The sequence below is a fragment of the Sebastes umbrosus genome, chromosome 7 (assembly GCF_015220745.1).
Source record: "Sebastes umbrosus isolate fSebUmb1 chromosome 7, fSebUmb1.pri, whole genome shotgun sequence".
NCBI lineage: Eukaryota > Metazoa > Chordata > Actinopteri > Perciformes > Sebastidae > Sebastes > Sebastes umbrosus.
Window position 1 is genome coordinate 31,296,087 of NC_051275.1, and position 22,581 is coordinate 31,318,667.

Genomic DNA, 22,581 nt, shown 5'->3' on the forward strand with positions numbered 1-22,581 from the left:
CGCTTATCCTGGGGACTGGAGTCGAACCAAAGGGGCTGACACATAGAGACAGACAACCATTCACACTCACATTCACACCTACGGGACATTTAGAATCAACAATGAACCTAACCTGCGTGTCTTCGGACTGTGGGAGGAAGCCGGCGAACCCGGAGAAAACCCACGCTAACACTGGGAGAACATGCAAACTCCACACTCAAGCTGGGTTTGGACCTGCGACCCTCTAGCTGTGAGGTGACAGTGCTAACCACTGCACCACCATGCCCCCGCCCCTCCCTATTAGTCTGTTAGACACAAAAACATGGGAAAATAGGGTCCAGGTTGAAAAATACCCAAGTTACCCTTTAAGGATTGGAAAAACACAGCATGTTTAAACATATGAAAGGACTCTAAAGGTATGCTTTGCAATACATTATATTACGTTGTCATTTTTCTTCGGGGTGATATGTGGATTTGACCATTATCAATACTTTAGTTCTGTCCACAGTGATGTCAAGACCAGACGTTTGCCAGTTATTGTGGTTCCTAGATCTCTCTATAGTGGAAATATATTTCACTGTATGTCTGATACACCTATAATTATCTGACATCCTTTGAAATGGCTACAACAATAGGTCAAAGCGGATCATAATATGGATTGTTCTGGTCTCATGAAGAAGGACTAGGTGACTAATTTCACAAAGAAGGCCAGAGAATCTATTTGTACCCCTGTAGCTGAACGTGCATGCATTTTGAAATGACATTAATCGTGTTTAAGGCACCATTTTTTTGTGAAATTATACGCTTGTGTGCTTGTGATTGCAACCTAGAATTCAAAATAAAGACTGTAGAGTAAAGATGTGCCAGTTGGTGATACAGTCATTAAATCAGGTTCAATTAGGTGTCGTTGTTGTTCTCCACTCACTGCTACTGTGAGAACAATAGCGACTGACAACATCAGTTAAGAACTCGTGCTCTTTCAATCAAGTTCTCCCTCAGAAACATGACAGTGGCTGAAAAGTCAGAGCACAGGGAAAGCTTTGTTTTTCCCCTCTCCGCTGTAACTGGGAGAAAGGGATTGTTTTGAAACCATGGCAGAGAAAACAGAGGGATTTCCCTTCTCCACCCAGCTGCAGGCTGTGCCTTCTTTTCATGAATTCCAAAGAACTGGTTTCCCCTTTCTGAACAGACACACATACCTACACAGAAGCTCTCGGCTCTCCCTATATGCACACGCACTTTTTAAAAACAACACACACCCCACCCTACAGCCAGCTGCTTCTGGTTAGGCAGTTGGGACGGTGGTGAAGAGGAGGAGCAGCAGGCCGGAGTCATGGAGTGGCAGCTGGAGCTCGCCGCTCTCGGTCTGGCCCTCACAGGGTGGCTTTGTGCCATTCTGACACGCTGCCTGGCCCTGTGGAAGGTGAGCGGCACCGTGGACAACACCACGGCTACTATGCCTGCATACTGGGACGGGGTGTGGCTGGAATGGGATCACTGGGATTTGGCCCACGATGGCAGCTTGCACTGCTCCTTCTACCAGTCTCTCATGTCTCTGTCTGGGAGCTTTCGGACGTGGAGAGCCCTCATCATGTCAGCCATCGGAGCCGGGGCTTTTGCTGTGGTGATTGGAGCGGTGGGGGCGGTGTGGTTCCCTAAGCGTGGCCAGGTCAAAGTGTTTTCTGGTGCTCTCTTTGTTTTGTCTGGAATCCTGATGCTGGTTCCCACAGCCTGGACATGCCACCACACCAGTCAGCCACTGGGGGGGGCTGTGTTGCTGAGAAGAGACTGGGGACCTGCACTGTACCTCGGATGGATCTCCTTTGCGTTGATGCTGGCCGGTGGGGTGTATCTCACCACCAGATGCCCCACTGGTGAGAGAGAGGTGTTTCTGCCTGGAGAGGGAAGGTACCCGAGGCAGGAGGAGGAGGCTAGTCATCCTCTGAGCCGGATCAACAGGACTACGTTCACAAACAGCCAGTATGAACGCGGATCAGTGGTTACCTGAGTGGACTGTGCAGTAATATTTAACTGAGTGATTTAACTGGAAAAGCAATATGTGAAATGACTGGATAGATTCAACAGCAGAAGCTGCACATGTTGCATAATGATGCACTGATTTAACTAAGCAAGAGGCACAGCGATGTGTCATGTCACTACTTTTATTGCTCAATCCTCATTTCCCCCTTTAATAATATCCCTGTAAAATTACACTTCTGTCTGTTTGCTTTACTCGATGACATTTTTGGTACTAAACTGACATTAAGACATTACAGACTTTTAAATGTGAGTTAATATACTGGCCTTAAAACTAAATACTGTATTGCACAGATACATTAGATTAATGTAATGTCATATTTGTTTTGTTTACTTGACAGTGGAAAAAAACTGTTTACATCTGAGATGATGATTCTGTGGAATAAATTGCATTGCAATGTTTCCAAGAGTTATTTGACTTTGTCTTAGAGTGGTTTTATCTCACTATGCCACGGAGCACTTGAGGAGGTAATAAGGTGAGCAGTCATTTTGAAACAGTAGGGTTTAAAATGATGGACTTTTCAGACTTCTATTTGCAAATCTACATCCATGTTTTGTGGGTATATCATGGGACGTCAGTACGTTACACTTTTCAGAATAAAGAACATAAAAGAGAGTGCACTTTCACTTTGTCCTGTCCAATTTCACAGTGGAAGTCAAAGATGAAACATGACAGGAAGACATCAGTTTTTCCTCATGTTGCACTTTCCCTCCGTGCGTTCCAGTACCAATACTACAATAGTATGCCTGGAAAAGTTTTAGTATGTCCCAATACATAGTATGTCAAATGCAGTATGCCAAAAATACCAGGATGTCCTATACTACATCCGGTCGCATTTTGCAGTAAGCAAGCCAGTTTGCTGTTCTGACCAACAATCCTCTGCACAGCGGATAAACTGTATGAGCTAGAGGGTCAAAGTTCAAGGCGCAACGTTATCATGAAGTAGTATGTCCCAATTGTATGCCTACTGCATGCAACATTATGTACTTTGTAAGAGCAGCTGCAGTACGTACTAAAAGTAAAAAGAAAAAGTATGTCTAGCCCCTATTTTTGCATAAAATGACTGACATTAAATGTTTCTTTTTAACTCAGAGGAGCTAAATTTCTCTTTCGTACTACAATTTTGCAAGTAAAAACAATTTAAAAAACACATTTAAAATCATAGTTTACAGTGTATGATTTGCCGCTTGAGTTTATTGACTGTATTTTTCAATTTCTCTCCGCATTTGTAAAAAGTTACTCCTTTAAAGAATTATTTAAAATCCCTTTTGTTGTTATCTTCGCCACCATCTTGACTAAGGGGAGAGGGAGACACAGCTGGCAGACTGAACTCTACTGAGTGCACTTCTCTAGTTTTATATTGTGCTCTGTACAGCACTTTTGTACAAAGGGCTACACCAGATGGAAGTGCTTTAAATATCACCGGCTTGGATGTTATGCTCTTCTCTTGCAACATATTAGGAAAATCACTGAGCATCCACAGAAACAAACCTATTGTGTTACATATTTATTTTCTACAGAACAAACTTATTCATTATGACAAAATATAAGTTATTGGATTAAAGTAATTATCCATAAAACTGGGATATTGAGCGTGACTAAATGGCACAAAGTCTGATGGAAGGCAGAACATTTCTGTTAATGATACAGAGGTACTGACATAAAAAACAGGATAAATAAGTGAATGCACATCAGAACTATTTACTGTCCTGTGAGTTACATGCTCAGCCAAATTTTCCACAAATACATTCCACCCAGCATGCAAATCTGGCAACACTTTTCCTTCTGTTAAACACTTCCTTTAAACATAGAGAGATTCAGAAGCAGGAATGGCTGAAATTAGCATGAATCTCATCAAAAATATAGACTCTTTACGGAGTTTGTGTCGCGTTAGTGAGGCGTGTTTAGTGTGGATAAGGTACAGGAGCCCCGGCTGGTTGGGTTTCTAGAATTTCTCATCTCCCTCCTCCACATCCTTCAGACTGAGAACCTCCAGAGAACCTCTGCCTTTAGTCTCACAGCGGATCAGCTCATCGATCTCCCTGAAGCAGCCGGGATCCACCAGACACACCTGAGGATGAAGAGAAGGACGGAGGTACGGGAGAGGAATAAAGGCATCGGTTAATACAGATTCAAATTTTTTTTTTGAATACAATTTTAAAATCTTTTTTTTTCTCACCATTTCCAGCTCCTCTACAAAGTCTTCACTCTCCACGACCTGCAGGAGCGGTTTCAGCTTCTCCTTCAGCTTCTTGGCCTCCTTGGCTGGCAGCACCAATCGCAGCCTCATGTGGGCTCTCTGGATCTCCATGGACTCCTTCAGCTGCCGGATCACTTCCAGAGCCTCGTGGGAACAACAACGGGACAGATGAGTTTGTTACAGGTCGTACAAAAGGATCCAGAATAAAGTGAAGGGGAAAGCATCAGAGACACAGATTGTTACAGCTTGATTTCTCCTGCATGCAGAGCTTATAGATGGCTGCCATGCCTTTTCGAGAACCTGTTGTCTTAAATGCATCACTGCCAACTGTAATTACAGGATGACACTTTGGCTCATTAGACACCAATGATGGACCAGAGAGTCAAGGATCAGCAAGTTTCGTTATTCACTGGTGGATTTCATCTGCACTTGTCAGTGGAATCAATAAGATAACATTTATCTGTCTTATGCCTCATTGTTGTCTATTTGACAAAATCTTCCAATTATACCATCTGTTTTGTTGAGTTTTAAACACCAACAACAAGTATTCTGTCACATTTAATTAATTTAAATTGACATTATATTTGGGAAAAGATGTGGAGTTTATAAGTAGACATAGTGTTGTGGTTTGAGCATCACAAATGAAATGCTAGTGTGATCCATTCAACGCTGCCTGTCTAGAAAAATTACACTCCAGGGTATTTATGGCTCCAGGGAATAGATGGATTCCTTCTTTGCAATGTCTCTCACAGATTGAAGATTGGTCAAAGCAGTGGTATTTATTGTGGAAAACATCACATTATCACACATAAATGCACCATTCAGTAGACATTTCAATCAGTCTGCTCATTTGAGTACATCCCCACACATACTTTTTTGAAAAGGAGTACATAATAAATATAGTAAAACATAAATCTTTGTAGCTCAAATACATTCTACATGTTGGAAACACTGCAGTGTGCTGTCTATAATCACGAGAATGCAAACAAAGCGAATCGATGTGTGTCTCCTCCTCACCTGCTGTTTGGTGCTCTTGTTGGCCTTGACAGAGTAGTGGATGTCCTTCATCGCCCGCTCGATGAGATTGACCGTATACGGCCTCTTGGTCTCCGGGTTGACACACTTCTCCGCCACAATAGTCGCAATGTCCCTAAAACTCGTCTCCAGCTGGGACTGCCTTTCCTTGTCGGACACTTGGAGCTCTCCTTTGGACAGGATCTGTCCCAGAGAGAAAGGGAAAAGGTCAAGAAGTGAAGGAGAATAACGTTTGAGGATAATAAAATAAAAATAAAATAAATAATAATAATAAAATAAAATAGTTCAAAAGTTATACAACATTGAGCAAAGGAGCTATATATGAGAAAAAGTACAATAAGTAAAATAAAATAATTAAAATAATCACTGTCAAAAGTTAAGATACAAGTGAGAATTCAGTTCATAAATCCTGTGAAAGCACAGTTGTAAAAATTTGTTTTTAAAGGTCCCATATTGTAAAAAGTGAGATTTTCATATCTTCTATATTAAGATAAGATGATAAGATAAGATATGATGAACCTTTATTAATCCCCGGAGGAAAATTCAGGTGTCAAAGCAGCAACATCAGCAAACATCAGGAAGAATCATTATAAAGCAGGTTTAAGTACTTTATAAATACTGTGAAAGTATTAAAACACTCAATCCACAGATAAATACACACAGCAATTGTGCATTTGAAACAAGCCGTTAGGATTTCTGTACATTTGTGATGTCACAAATATACAATATTTAGACCATTACACGGTTTTAAACGTAAACATTCTAAATGTGTCCCAGTTTATTTCCTGTTGCAGTGTATGTGAAGAACATCAGCTGACAGGAAGTGAACCTGGACCCAAACTGTTTCCTAGCAACGCAATTCTGTTGCAATCCGTTGCAATTCCGTTGAAATGCAGGGACATTATTTCTTACTTGTTTGCAGATTTCTGTCAGATCATCTGTCCCAAAACAAGTGGTCATGTCATCCTTCTTAGCCACCTGACCTTTGGACACATTGACAAAGACTGAGTGTGTCTGCAGGACCTCGTCCAGGTCTTTCTCTCTGGAAAGGAAACACACAATGTTTGGACATTCACAAGATCAGAATCAGAATCAGCATCGTGTTCATTGCCAGGTGTAAGAGGTATACACTAGGAATTTGCTTTGGTTTTGTTGGTGTAAAATAGGCAGTATAATAACAAAAGAATAGATAAAAACGTGAGAATAATATAAGAATAAAAAAAAAAATTGAAATTCTACCAATATACAATAAACATGGATAACAGAGCATTAAACTGACATTTATAAAGCAAAACAGTAAATATCCTTATATACTTTAAGAGATAATAAACACGATATACTAGTAACAAAACAGTAAATATCCTTATATACTTTAAGAGATAATAAACACGATATATTAGTAACAAAACAGTAAATATCCTTATATACTTTAAGAGATAATAAACAAGATATATTAGTAACTATTTAGTCAAGTGGGTGTTTAGTGGGTGTTGTTGACATTTATATATTGAAGTTTTAAACTCCATATTACATATAATTCACAACTTATACTTTATTTATTATTATTATTTTTAATTTACTTATTTTTCTATTTTTTTTGGTCCTTTCCTTTTTTTATTTCTTTTTTTGTTTTTGTTTGGTATATGTTTTATTTATTTTGCTATCAGATTTAATTAATTTATATGTATAAATGTAATTGTTTATGAAATTAACTCGGCTTATTTAATAGTGCAGTAATATTGTTATAGGGATTGTTGTTGTTTATACAATTATTTATTGGATTTTGTACAGAATACCAATAAAAAGACTTTTATAAAGCAAAACAGTAAATATCCTTACATACTTTAAGAGATAATAAACCAGATATATTAGTAACTATTGAGTCCAGTGTGTGTTTAGTGTGTGTTTAGTGTGTGTTGTTGTTGTTTACTCACGCTCCTGTCCTCCAGCTCATCACTTTGTTCTTGTAACAGGCGATTTCAAACCTCTTGCCTCCTTTCTTCATCCTCACCACCGCCACGTTGGTCAGCCGGATCTGATTTGTTGGTGTAAATATGGACATATTGATGTTTTATTAGAAACAGCAGCTCTGGAAACATCTGCTGTTAAATTACTGCGTCGTCAATGCTGCTCTGAGTCTGTTTCCAGAGAGTGTCCGATGTGAAACATGGACGTCGAACTAAAGTTCCGCTTCCGTTTCGTTTCCCCGTCGATTTCAATATTTTTTTTTCTTATGATTATTTTAAATAAATAAATTGAAATAATTAAACAAATGGAGTACCAATGAAATAATATAAGTACATATATAAGTTTCAGAAATAATTGTCATGTACGTAGTGTACATGACAATTATTTCCACCTTGCAATGCAACATTGCATCAGCACACATTTTTAAACGTTTTATTATCATTATTATTATTATTATTATTATTATTATTATTATTATTATTATTATTATTATTATTTTAAGTGTTAGATAGAAGATTTAGTATTGTGTCTGCTTGTTAGATTTGTAGTTAAGAAAAAAATATTTATAATCATGAATATAAACGTCCATCTAGTTGCATCCTGACCCATAAGAGGGGACTGGTCTGTTTTGTGATATCATTTTTAACACCTTTTTTTTTAAAAAAAAAAAAGGTAAATATAATATAATATAATTAAACAAATGGAGTACCAATGAAATAATATAAGTACATATATAAGTTTCAGAAATAATTGTCATGTACGTAGTGTACATGACAATTATTTCCACCTTGCAATGCAACATTGCATCAGCACACATTTTTAAACGTTTTATTATTATTATTATTATTATTATTGTTGTTTTAAGTGTTAGATAGAAGATTTAGTCTTGTGTCAGCATTGTGTCTTGTTAACATTTCAGTAATTAATCTGTTATCATTGCTTTCACCTGAGTTGTTTTTATTTCACTTATTTTGTATCTTGTTATTGTACTGATGTTTTATTTTAAATCAAATGATTATGTGATTTGTTTTCAATTATATGTGAAGGAATTTGAGTTGCCTTGCCAGGGGAATACCCTGCTGGCCTGCTGCCCCAGCGACCCGGCACCGGATGATGGATGGATGTTAGTGATCAGAGGATTTAAGCCTGTTCTCCTCTTGCTCCTACAGTTAAAGTGTGTTGGCCTACGTTGTGTTTTTGGATCCTGACCAATTGGATATTAAAGGTCCCATATCATGCTCATTTTCAGGTTCATACTTGTATTTTGTATTTCTAATAGAATATGTTTACATGCTGTAATGTTCAAAAAACACATTATTTTCCTCGTACACTCTGCCTGAATATACCTGTATTCAACCTCTCTGTCTGAAACGCTCCGTTTTAGTGCATTTCTATGGAATTGAAACAGAATTGAGTTGCTAAGCAACAGTTTGGGTCCATGTTTACTTCCTGTCAGCCAATGTTATTTACACACTGTACACTGTAACAGGAAATAAACTGGTACCCATTTAGAATGTTTACGTTTAAAATCGTGTAATGATCTAAATATTGTATATTTGTGACATCACAAATGGACAGAAATCCTAACGGCTTGTTTCAAACGCCCAATTTCTGAATACAGGCTGTGTGCATTTCTCCGTATATTGAGTTTTTTGATAGTTTAACGGTATTTATAAAGCACTTAAACCTGCTTTATAATATAAAAGACATGGAAATCTTACTTTTTACAAAATGGGACCTTTAATGTTGACTGTTGTTGTGGCAAATAGAAAACTTGTTGGGTCTAGTTAAGTCTAGTTTGGGTGAGATGAATATCTTTAACTACTCAAACACAACATCTGTCTTTGTTGACAACTGCTGACATTGCAGAATATCTATATCTGTACTCCTCTCGGTCTGCTCCCCCGCCTTTACATGCTCGCAGTCTTCACCTGGCAACGGTTGTCATGCAGTTGATATCATCAAATGTGGTACTTTGACACAGACACATGGGGGCGGTGTCTAACTCTCACAGACACACAGAGACTCGGAGAGAGAGGCTGAATAGGCCTACTTCTCCAGGCATTTATCCTCCTTACACAATATCATTGCCGTTTGACAGCAGTCACTCTTAGTTATATATTTCATTATGTTTTGGACAACACGTCCCATAACATGACTGTTGAGATCAAATAAAAGTTTGGGAGCTATAATCCAGTTGACTGATATCCTCTACTCTTTCCTCTACTGAATCTGCACCTGGCCTGAATATTAGGATTGTTAATGTGTGCACACACTTTCCTGTAACCTTTATTTAGTGCAATTAGAAAACTGTATTTCTTATAGCCTACACATGTGTCCTATATACAAATAAATATAAAAAAAACAGCATGGAGTAATACTGAGTAATGTAATATAGTAACAGACATAAATGATATTTGTCTATGGAAGCAAATAAGAGACATAAGTATTTGAATTTTAACTGAATTCATAGCGTTGAAATATTTAACTTTGAACAGTAAAAACTGGGAACCAAGTTTTATCGTTTATTTGAAACCTTTATTATAGAGACAATTGATTATTGATTGATTATAGACCAAGGTATAATAACAATTATATAACACTGACAACAATACAATATATAACAATTATAAATGCATAAAAGGCAACTCAAATTCCTTCACATATGATTGGAAATCACATAATCATTTGATTTAAAATAAAACATCACTACAATAACAAGATACAAAATAAGTGAAATAAAAACAGCTCAGGTGAAAGCAATGATAACAGATTAATTACTGAAATGTTAAAAAGAAAAACAGTGTTAAAAATGATATCACAAAACAGACCAGTCCCCTCCTATGGGTCAGGGTGCAGCTCAAAGCACTGATCCCTATAATCACATGTATCCACAACGAAACCAAAAAAAAACAAACAAACATAACTATATATACAATATATACATAATATTTTATATATTTTATAAAAAACTAAGGGGACATCTGCACCCTGTCATGATCATGATCAATGGTTGACTTCTAATCTTCAAAACCTTTTTAAAGATATTTCCTATTATTATTATTATTATTATTATTACTATTATTATTATTATTATTATTATTATTATTATTATTATTATTATTATAATTATTATAATTATTATAATTATTATTATTATTATCATGGGGTATTCATATCTTTAGGTATTTATCTTGTTTCCCATCTTTTATGGGATATGTTGTACTTTTTAACTACATTGTTATTGTTATTTCACTTAGCAATAATAATTAATAATAATAATATTACATACACAGAGTTTATGTAGTTTCTTGTTTGTTGTTTCTGTAATCTCTCTTTGTCTCTCTCTTTTTCGTTTTTCTTTTGTGTTCCAGTTCAAATGTTTTATTTGGCTGAATGTCTAACATCCATTATTTTTAAATCAAGTATATAACACACTGTATTAAAGCCAATGAGAAATGAGTGAAGTGAAATGAACATCTGCATATTAACTCTCTGTCTCAGCTCAAAGCTGCTCTCCTCTCCTGGTCCTCTGGTTCACAGCGACTACAACAACACAGAGCATCACCAGCAGAACACTGAGCACTGAGCATCTCACTATGTAGAAGGTGGAGGGAAACCCAGAGGGCTCTCTGTACTTTAGAAGAGTTTTGGTTGTTGACACACACTGAGGATCTCGGTCAATACCTGCACACCAATACTCTCCTGTGTCTTCCAGTGAGACATTAGAGATAACCAGAGATCTATTTTTAGGATGCCATTTCACTCCTCTCATCATGCTCAGATCAGTTAATGTATTAAAGATTCTTCCGTCTGTTTGGTTCGACTTGATGAACCAAACGTTTCTCACACTCTCTCCCAAATCTCTGCATGTGAGAGTGATTTCTTCTCCCTCTGAGAAGAGCTCTACAGCAGGTGGGCCAAATTTGGGGCACACCAACAGAAAATACATTTGCTGTCTTTTAGAGGTTTTACAGAAGTACCGACCTGTGTGATTTAACATTAACAATGAAAACACCAGTGAGTAGTTTTGGTCCACCTCTTGTTCCACTAAAGACACATTGTAGTCGATTTGTCCTTTGTCAGCATTGAAGAACACTATAGTCTTCTTCCAATGTGGGGGCTGGTCATCAATGAAATGAGTGACAGTGCATGGCAGCACAGCCGTCTCCTCCACTGAGCGGTAGATTATAGACTGGGGTGCCTGCCGTACAGGGTGACTGCTGACACACTGCTGTTGGTTCATCACCAGACAGGTGTACGATATGTAGATTGTTGTTCCGAAGTCAGGTACACGAAGAGCTGATGTGTTTGTCACCACTTGGTATCTTCCTTCAACATTGTCCATCACTGATGTCGTATTATCCCCAAAAACTCTTGTCCATATGTCTTGCTTATATCTAAACTCAAGCTTGAGCCACTGGATATCAGGATTGTCAGCCGCTCCCAGACATGGCAGGTCCAGTGGTTTTTCGGTATCCACTTCAATAGGTAATTCCTCATCTATTGAACTACAAATAATAACACTGATGTTTTTCTCAGATGTCACTTTGCCCTCGGTCCAACACTCCTCTTGGTACGTGCCGGAGTCTGAGTGGGTCAGGTTGTTGATCGTGTAATTAGAAATATTCTCCCAGCTGCCAGCTGAAAGTCGTCCTTTCAAGTCTTTAGGTACTGTGGAGTTGTTCTGGGACCAGAGGTCAGAGGTGTTCCACAGGACAATCTTCTCCTCTCCAACAAATCTGGAGATCAGGCAGAAGGAGTTGGCCTCCTTGGGGACCTCCAAGGTGTAAGAGGCCCTTTCTTTTTGGATGATGATGAGTTCCTCTGCATGAATGTTGTTGATGAGTGCAAACAGCAGGAAGGAGAGCTCTGCGACTGCAGCCATTCTGCTCGAACGTCTGCTTGTGAGTGTTGCGCAAACACCGACACAACTCCCCTCATAAGCTCTGTGTCAACCCTCATCAGCAGCATCTCATTTGTGATTGGATGAACATGACTTCTTTATCACTTCATCTCATCATCATTGGAAACTCTGAAGCAACAGGCTCTCTATCAACTAATCTATGTCCTTTGGACGGAACTAAAGCCACTGAGGCTGTCGTGTCTTCAAACACTGATTATTGAGAGATATGGGGAAACCAGCAGCAAGAGGTGTGTGTGTGATGGGAGAGAGAAGAGCATAAATAAATATAATAAATATTTTAAAAATCTAAAAGTGGGGTAGTAAAGACTCCGACTTTAGAGTGAATCTCTTTAGGTTTTCGTATTAAATGCCAAGTCTCAAGTTAATTTAAATGAAAAATTTCCACCTCCCTCGTTTCCTGTAACAACCAACATGACAACATGACCTCCGCTCCGCTTCCCTGTTGGGGTTCATTTCACAATAACGACCCGCTCGCTGTACATTATTCCTTACATATCTGTTTGATTGTATAATCTGTAGGTTTGTGAATTTATTTTTGTTTTGGTTAATTGACCTCTGAACAATTCCAATGTAAGTGACAGAGGACCAAATCCACTGTCTTTGTTCTGTGCAAAAATACATCCAAAGTTCAACTGTTCAGTTGATATGATGCATCAACAGTCTGAGATATCAAGTTGGTATTTATTAAGTTAGATATTTTTTAGTATTAATAAGTTCCGTCTTTGCACTTCCATAGATAGTGTTTCCTGTCTTAGCCGTGGCAGAGAGATACTAACACAAAGTGTGAAATTGGTACTAAAAAGACTGGAATAAATAAATAAATTGACTTGGAATAAACACTTTATTTGTCCAACTCAAACTGCTAAAGCTTCGTATTAGCTTCATATGAAAGTTAATTTCTGTTGCGAAATATGTCTAACCTTTTGACGTGTTATCTTTAGTTAGTTCACCACACAGAGAGGAGGAGGAGGGTGATCTAACAGATAGAGTTGAGGTTGAATAAGTCCGTAAACAAGCTGCATTCTGTTACACCATGGCCACTAAGAATTATCCTCTAGTCTCATTAACTGGCAGGTTTGTAGTATTTTCTTGTAATGTGTGAACAGACACGTCTGACACATGTTTGTTTGTACTTATTTAATCAATAAAACAATAGTGGAGCTTTAAGTTTTTGTCATACACAGTGAGTGTGTGTTAACCTTTTATACAGTCTATGGTGTTAACCAGTAGACAACACTAAGAGTCTCCAGCCATGCTAGCAGCTCTGTGAGGCTGTACTTAGGCACTGTGATGCTCTGAGCTAAATACTAACACCAGCATGCTCACATTAGCACTAACACAGAGTACAGCTGAGGCTGATGGGAATGTCTTTAGAGCTGTGGCAGAGAGATACTAACACAAAGAGGCAATTTGGTACTAAAAAGACTGGAATAAATAAATAAATTAAGTTGGAATACCCACTTGATTTGTCTAACTCAAACTGCTAAAGCCTCATTTTAGCTTCAGATTAACTTTAGAGTTAATTTTTGTATGAAACAAGGTCGATGATTTGTGTCCCCCATCACTTTCATTGAAATGACTTTAAGAGGGGATATTTTGGCAGCCAGTATGGAGGTGAGGAACAATTACAACGACCACCAGTGACACTTTAAATGTACAAACACTAAACACTGCTCCAGTCACCCTGCCACCTGGACACACACAAACACACATTCAGGAGTTTTTACCAAAACTGCAGCCACTGTTCATTTGTTCACAACTCCTAAACAAACAAGTTGAACGTGCTCTGAAATTCTTGGTAGATGGAGATTAATGTTTTATGTTCACTAAGTTCAAACAGCTGTGAAATGTAATAAGAGGACATGAGACTGATATTGATAATATCATAGTCATTCTGTACAGGATTTTGCTTATGAAGTGTGTTCACTTTGAAAAAGCCACAAAGTTGTCAGTATGCTTAGGCTGCTACATTTGGTTTCCTGTTAGTGCACTGATAGCGTGCTGACGTCTGGGGCAATCTTTGATACTGTGGTCTCTCGAATAGCATGAGAAGCACAGGCGGTCACGAACACAGTGTGTTTTTGTGCTGTGACCTCTGCTGTCACAGACATGACAGATGTTGCGGGGCCTGGGGTACTACAGTGGAGAGTTTAAGAGAGGACTGGGTCTGTTGCTCTGAGCCTGTTGATCATGGAGGAGCTTGGAGAGCATGTCTATCAAGTGAGACAGTGATGTGGCATCAGGTCTTCTAGATAGAGCAGGGCTGTCCAAAGTGGGGCCCTGAGAATATCTAGTGAATGTACAGTGGACGTTTGTGCAGAAATAAATGCTGCAGCTCCTCCAGACCAACAGAGGTTTTCCGTGTCTTGTGAAGTGACGGGGCTCCGCAGCGAGTTACGTTATTGTCTCTGACCGGGTGCCAGAGGGAGACACCGGCTGCGGGCGGAGACGATAACGTTTCTTATCCTGTTTCAGCCCCGGAGCCCCGGAGGCTGAGGCAGGAAAAGCCAACACTAGGATCAGCAGTGATTCATGGAGAGACCTTCGTCTGGTCAGCTAACATTACTGCCAAGCAGCTGAAATATAGAGTGATATTGTGCTTTTAGCTGACGTGTGTCGCCTCACTGTTTTGAGCGATGCTGGTTCATGTCTATTTAGAGCGAGCAAGCGCGAGCCCGACGCTGACTTTCGTTGACTTAACGGCCACAGGTGTTGCTGTTAACAAGCATTACTGAAAGTTACAAATAGTCCCTTTAAGTGCTATATAAATACTGTTAAACTATCAAAACGCTCAATATATGGAGAAATACACACAGCCCGTTTTCAGAAATTTTGTGTTTGAAACAAGCCGTTAGGATTTCTGCCCATTTGTGATGTCACAAATCTAAATATTTAGACTCTTGACACGATTTTAAACGTAAACATTCTAAATGTGTCCCAGTTTATTTCCTGGTTGCAGTGTGTGTGAGTGGCATCAGCTGACAGGAAGTAAACATGGCCCAAGCTGTTGCCTAGCAACGCAATTCTGTTGCAATTCCATCGAAATGCACTAAAACGGAGCGTTTCAGACAGAGAGGGTAAATACAGGTATATTCAGGCAGACAGTACGAGGAAAATAAATGTTTTTTTGAACATTACAGCATGTAAACATGTTCTAGTAAAAACACAAAATACAAGTATGAACCTGAAAACGAGCATAATATGGGACCTTTAAAGTTTACACAAACAAACACACACCTCTGGCAGACACAAGCCCGGTCCGACTCGTTCCCTCAGTGATGAGCTTTTATAGCTCCATCGCTACCATGCATACCATAGTATCATATTCTAAATATAAAATAACTGAATAAAAATACGAAAATAACACAAATATGTAAACCTAATGATTATCAAATAAAGGTAAAATTACTAAAAAATATGAATAGTAACAAGAGTAACAATTTATTAAAGCTGAAATTATGTATCTAATGTAACACGCAAGAGGCGTATGTTACACACGTCCAACTGCTAAGAGGTTCCAGGGTAGACCCAGAACACGCTGGAGAGGTTAAATGTCTCGTCTGGCCTGGGAACGCCTCGGGGTCCACCAGGAAGAGCTGGAAAACGTTGCTGGGGAGAGGAACGTCTTTTTAGTTTTTTATAAAATATATAAAATATTATATATATATTGTATATATAGTTATGTTTGTTTGTTTTTCTTTGTTTTGTTGTGGATACATGTGATTATAGGGATCAGTGCTTTGAGCTGCACCCTGACCCATAGGAGGGGACTGGTCTGTTTTGTGATATAATCTTTAATACCTTTTTTCTTTTCTTTTTCTTTTCTTTTCTGACTTTGCCCTCGGTCCAACACTCCTCTTGGTACGTGCCGGAGTCTGAGTGGGTCAGGTTGTGGATCATGCAATAATAAATATTCTCCCAGCTGCCAGCTGAAAGTCGTCCTTTCAGGTCTTTAGGTACTGTGGAGTTCTGGGACCAGAGGTCAGAGGTGTTCCACAGGACAATCTTCTCCTCACCAACAAATCTGGAGATCAGGCAGGAGGAGTTGGCCTCCTTGGGGAGCTCGGAGGTGTAAGAGTCCCTTTCCTTTTGGATGATGATGAGTTCCTCTGCATGAATGTTGTTGATGAGTGCAAACAGCAGGAAGGAGAGCTCTGCGACTGCAGCCATTTTGCTCGGACGTCTGCTTGTGAGTGTTGCGCAAACACCGACACAACTCCCCTCATAAACTCTGTGTCAACCCTCATCAGCAGCATCTCATTTGTGGTTGGATGAACATGACTTCTTTATCACTTTATCTCATCATCATTGGAAACTCTGAAGCAACAGGCTCTCTATCAACTAATCTATGTCCTTTGGACATAACTAAAGCCACTGAGGCTGTCGTGTCTTCAAACACTGATTATTGAGAGATATGGGGAAACCACCAGCAAGAGGTGTGTGTGTGATGGGAGAGAGAAGAGCATAAATAAATATAATAAATATACAAAACGAGTAAATAATTGTATCCCCTTAACGTAATTATCCAGAAATATGGCTTGTTAGTTTCGTTAAAAACCGTTAGCGAGTTACACGCTACCTTCCACTTGTTGCGTAGCAACCAGAATAACTCAGCTGAGCAGTCGGATATCAGTCTCCGTTGATCCGTTGGAGTAGCAGCTCTCTCGGTTAACAGCTTCATCATATGTAACGTTGACTTCCTCTAGAAACAGTTCATGACGGCCCCGTTAACTTAGTATTTTACCGCTGATAGCGGTGGCAGCCAACAGGCTCTGCGTTGTGTTTGATTGTAGACCAACTGACGGTTAACAGTTCAAAATATTATATATATTGTATACAGACGTAGGCAAAGTTGTTGGTACCCTTCCGTTAAAGAGAGAAAAACCCACAATGGTCACTGAAATATCTTGAAACTGACAAAAGTAATAATAAATAAAAATTCACTGAAAATTAACTAATGAAAATCAGACATTGCTTTTGAATTGTGGTTCAACAGAATCATTTTAAAAAACAAACTAATGAAACTGACCTGGTAAAAAAATGATGGTACCCCTAGAAAAGATGTAAAATAATGTGACCATAGGGACATGTTAAACTAAGGTGTGTCCTGTAAATAGCATCACAGGTATCTTCAAACTTGTAATCAGTCAGTCTGCCTATTTAAAGGGTGAAAAGTAGTCACTGTGCTGTTTGGTGTCATGGTGTGTACCACACTGAACATGGACCATAGAAAGCTAAGGAGAGAGTTGTCTCAGGAGATCAGAAAGAACATTATAGACCTTCATGTTAAAGGTAAAGGCTATAAGACCATCTCCAAGCAGCCTGATGTTCCTGTGACTACAGCTGCACATATTATTCAGAAGTTTAAGGTCCATGGGACTGTAGCCAACCTCCCTGGACGTGGCCGCAAGAGGAAAATTGATGACAAATCGAAGAGACGGATAATACGAATGGTAACCAAAGAGCCCAGAACAACTTCCAAAGAGATTAGAGGTGAACTCCAAGGTCAAGGTACATCAGTGTCAGATCGCACCATCCGTCACTGTTTGAGCCAAAGTGGAATTAATGGAAGACAACCGAGGAGGACACCAAATCATAAAAAAGCGAGACTGGAATTTTCCAAAATGCATATTGACAAGCCACAAAGCTTCTGGGAGAATGTCCTTTGGACAGATGAGACAAAACTGGAGCTTTTTGGCAAGTCACATCAGCTCTATGTTCACAGATGAAGAGATGAAGCATCCAAAGAAAAGAACACTGTACCTAATGTGAAACATGGAGGAGGCTCGGTTATGTTATGGGGCTGCTTTGCTGCATCTGGCACAGGGTGTCTTGAATCTGTGCAGGGTACAATGAAATCTGAAGACTATCAAGGCATTCTGGAGCGAAATGAGCGAAATGTGCTACACCTTTTTTCTTGTTAACATTTCAGTAATTAATCTGTTATCATTGCTTTCACCTGAGCTGTTTTTATTTCACTTATTTTGTATCTTGTTATTGTACTGATGTTTTATTTTAAATCAAATGATTATGTGATTTGTTTTCAATCATATGTGAAGGAATTTGAGTTGCCTTGCCAGGGGAATACCCTGCTGGCCTGCTGGCCTGCTGCCCGGCGACCCATCCCAGATAAGAGGAATAAAACTGATGGATGGATGTTAGTGATCAGAGGATTTAAGCCTGTTCTCCTCTTGCTCCTACAGTTAAAGTGTGTTGGCCTACGTTGTGTTTTTGGATCCTGACCAATTGGATATTAAAGGTCCCATATCATGCTCATTTTCAGGTTCATACTTGTATTTTGTATTTCTAATAGAATATGTTTACATGCTGTAATGTTCAAAAAACACATTATTTTCCTCGTACACTCTGCCTGAATATACCGGTATTCAACCTCTCTGTCTGAAACGCTCCGTTTTAGTGCATCTCTATGGAATTGAAACAGAATTGAGTTGCTAAGCAACAGTTTGGGTCCATGTTTACTTCCTGTCAGCCAATGTTATTTACACACTGTACACTGTAACAGGAAATAAACTGGTACCCATTTAGAATGTTTACGTTTAAAATCGTGTAATGATCTAAATATTGTATATTTGTGACATCACAAATGGACAGAAATCCTAACGGCTTGTTTCAAACGCCCAATTTCTGAATACAGGCTGTGTGCATTTATCCGTATATTGAGTGTTTTGATAGTTTAACGGTATTTATAAAGCACTTAAACCTGCTTTATAATATAAAAGACATGAAAATCTTACTTTTTACAATATGGGACCTTTAATGTTGACTGTTGTTGTGGCAAATAGAAAACTTGTTGGGTCTAGTTGCGTCTAGTTAGGGTGAGATGAATAGCTTTAAATACTCAAACACAACATCTGTCTTTGTTGACAACTGCTGACATTGCAGAATATCTATATCTGTACCCCTCGCGGTCTGCTCCCCCGCCTTTACATGCTCGCAGTCTTCACCTGGCAACGGTTGTCATGCAGTTGATATCATCAGATGTGGTACTTTTACACAGACACATGGGGGCGGTGTCTAACTCTCACAGACACACAGAGACTCGGAGAGAGAGGCTGAATAGGCCTACTTCTCCAGGCATTTATCCTCCTTACACAATATCATTACCGTTTGACAGCAGTCACTCTTAGTTATATATTTCATTATGTTTTGGACAACACGTCCCATAACATGACTGTTGAGATCAAATAAAAGTTTGGGAGCTATAATCCAGTTGACTGATATCCTCTACTCTTTCCTCTACTGAATCTGCACCTGGCCTGAATATTAGGATTGTTAATGTGTGCACACACTTTCCTGTAACCTTTATTTAGTGCAATTAGAAAACTGTATTTCTTATAGCCTACACATGTGTCCTGTATACAAATAAATATAAAAAACAGCATGGAGTAATACTGAGTAATGTAATATAGTAACAGACATAAATGATATTTGTCTATGGAAGCAAATAAGAGACATAAGTATTTGAATTTTAACTGAATTCATAGCGTTGAAATATTTAACTTTGAACAGTAAAAACTGGGAACCAAGTTTTATCGTTTATTTGAAACCTTTATTATAGAGACAACTGATTATTGATTGATTATAGACCAAGGTATAATAACAATTATATAACACTGACAACAATACAATATATAACAATTATAAATGCATAAAAGGCAACTCAAATTCCTTCACATATGATTGGAAATCACATAATCATTTGATTTAAAATAAACCATCACTACAATAACAAGATACAAAATAAGTGAAATAAAAACAGCTCAGGTGAAAGCAATGATAACAGATTAATTACTGAAATGTTAAAAAGAAAAACAGTGTTAAAAATGATATCACAAAACAGACCAGTCCCCTCCTATGGGTCAGGGTGCAGCTCAAAGCACTGATCCCTATAATCACATGTATCCACAACGAAACCAAGAAAAACAAACAAACATAACTATATATACAATATACATAATATTTTATATATTTTATAAAAAACTAAGGGGACATCTGCACCCTGTCATGATCATGATCAATGGTTGACTTCTAATCTTCAAAACCTTTTTAAAGATATTTCCTATTATTATTATTATTATTATTATTACTATTATTATTATTATTATTATTATTATTATTATTATTATTATTATAATTATTATTATTATTATTATTATTATTATTATTATTATTATTATTATTATTATTATTATTATTATTATTATAATTATTATAATTATTATAATTATTATTATTATTATTATTATTATCATGGGGTATTCATATCTTTAGGTATTAATCTTATTTCCCATGTTTTATGGGATATGTTGTACTTTTTAACTACATTGTTATTGTTATTTCACTTAGCAATAATAATTAATAATAATAATATCACATACACAGAGTTTATGTAGTTTCTTGTTTGTTGTTTCTGTAATCTCTCTTTGTCTCTCTCCTTTTCTTTTTTATGTTCCAGTTCAAATGTTTTATTTGGCTGAATGTCTAACATCCATTATTTTTAAATCAAGTATATAACACACTGTATTAAAGCCAATGAGAAATGAGTGAAGTGAAATGAACATCTGCATATTAACTCTCTGTCTCAGCTCAAAGCTGCTCTCCTCTCCTGGTCCTCTGGTTCACAGCGACTACAACAACACAGAGCATCACCAGCAGAACACTGAGCACTGAGCATCTCACTATGTAGAAGGTGGAGGGAAACCCAGAGGGCTCTCTGTACTTTAGAAGAGTTTTGGTTGTTGACACACACTGAATATCTCGGTCAAAACCTGCACACCAATACTCTCCTGTGTCTTCCAGTGAGACATTAGAGATAACCAGAGATGATGGCTTATAAGGATCCCAGCTCACTCTGCTCATCATTTTCAGATCAGTTCCTGTATTAAAGATTCTTCCGTCTGTTTGGTTCGACTTGATGAACCAAACGTGTCCCTCACTCTCTCCCCAATCTCTGCATCTGAGAGTGATTTCTTCTCCCTCTGAGAAGAGCTCTACAGCAGGTGGGCCAAATTTGGGGCACACAAACAGAAAATACATTTGCTGTCTTTTAGAGGTTTTACAGAAGTACCGACCTGTGTGATTTAACATTAACGATGAAAACACCAGCGAGTAGTTTTGGTCCACTTCTTGTTCCACTAAAGACATCTTGTAGTTGATTTGTCCTTCGTCAGCATTGAAGAAGTCTATAAGTTTCTTCCAATGTGGGGGCTCGTCATCAATGAAATCAGTGACATTGCACGGCAGCACAGCCGTCTCCTCCACTGAGCCGTAGATTATAGACCGGGGTGCCTGCCGTACAGGGTGACTGCTGACACACTGCTGTTGGTTCATCACCAGACAGGTGTACGTTGTGTAGATTATTGTTCTGAAGTCAGATACACGAAGATCTGATGTGTTTGTCACCACTTGGTATCTTCCTTTAACATTGTCCATCACTGATGTCGTATTGTCCCCAAAAACTCTTGTCCATATTTCTTGCTCAGATCTAGACTCACGCTTGAGCCACTGGATATCAGGATTGTCAGCTGCTCCCGGACATGGCAGGTCCACTGATTCTTCGGTACCCACTCCAATAGGTAATTCCTCATTTATTGAACTACAAATAATAATACTGATGTTTTTCTCAGATGTCACTTTGCCCTCGGTCCAACACTCCTCTTGGTACGTGCCGGAGTCTGAGTGGGTCAGGTTGTGGATCGTGTAATTAGAAATGCTGCCAACTGAAAGTCGTCCTTTCAGGTCTTTAGGTACTGTGGAGTTCTGGGACCAGAGGTCAGAGGTGTTCCACAGGACAATCTTCTCCTCACCAACAAATCTGGAGATCAGGCAGGAGGAGTTGGCCTCCTTGGGGAGCTCGGAGGTGTAAGAGTCCCTTTCCTTTTGGATGATGATGAGTTCCTCTGCATGAATCTTGTTGATGAGTGCAAACAGCAGGAAGGAGAGCTCTGCGACTGCAGCCATTTTGCTCGGACGTCTGCTTGTGAGTGTTGCGCAAACCCCGACACAACTCACCTCATAAGCTTCGTGTGAACCCTCATCAGCAGCATCTCATTTGTGATTGGATGAACATGACTTCTTTATCACTTCATCTCATCATCATTGGAAACTCTGAAGCAACAGGCTCTCTATCAACTAATCTATGTCCTTTGCGTGGAACTAAAGCCACTGAGGCTGTCGTGTCTTCAAACACTGATTATTGAGAGATATGGGGAAACCAGCAGCAAGAGGTGTGTGTGTGATGGGAGAGAGAAGAGCATAAATAAATATAATAAATATACAAAACGAGTAAATAATTGTATCCCCTTAACGTAATTAACCAGAAATATGGCTTGTTAGTTACGTTAAAAACCGTTAGCGAGTTACACGCTACCTTCCACTTGTTGCGTAGCAACCAGAATAACTCAGCTGAGCAGT

The 22,581-nt window shown here is 38.6% G+C and overlaps 3 protein-coding genes across 3 annotated transcripts; 1 reads left to right on the forward strand and 2 right to left on the reverse strand.

Moving 5' to 3' along the window:
- The first annotated feature begins 1,118 nt into the window (after positions 1 to 1,118).
- Positions 1,119 to 2,418, forward strand: LOC119491827 (claudin-4-like). Its single transcript, XM_037776055.1, has one exon. It carries the CDS (start codon positions 1,313 to 1,315, stop codon positions 1,985 to 1,987), a length of 675 nt encoding a protein of 224 aa, XP_037631983.1. The 5' UTR covers positions 1,119 to 1,312; the 3' UTR covers positions 1,988 to 2,418.
- A 1,091-nt stretch (positions 2,419 to 3,509) lies between these two features.
- On the reverse strand, positions 3,510 to 7,416 carry sbds (SBDS ribosome maturation factor). Its single transcript, XM_037776053.1, has 5 exons — positions 7,187 to 7,416; positions 6,165 to 6,294; positions 5,235 to 5,435; positions 4,197 to 4,361; positions 3,510 to 4,088 (listed from the first exon to the last, which is right to left on the reverse strand). Exons 1-5 carry the CDS (start codon positions 7,312 to 7,314, stop codon positions 3,963 to 3,965), a joined length of 750 nt encoding a protein of 249 aa, XP_037631981.1. The 5' UTR covers positions 7,315 to 7,416; the 3' UTR covers positions 3,510 to 3,962.
- Positions 7,417 to 20,241: 12,825 nt separating this feature from the next.
- LOC119491648 lies at positions 20,242 to 22,128 on the reverse strand. Its single transcript, XM_037775802.1, has 2 exons — positions 20,492 to 22,128; positions 20,242 to 20,254 (listed from the first exon to the last, which is right to left on the reverse strand). The coding sequence occupies exon 1, from the start codon at positions 22,126 to 22,128 to the stop codon at positions 20,755 to 20,757; it is 1,374 nt and encodes a 457-aa protein (XP_037631730.1). The 3' UTR covers positions 20,242 to 20,254; positions 20,492 to 20,754.
- Positions 22,129 to 22,581: the final 453 nt, after the last annotated feature.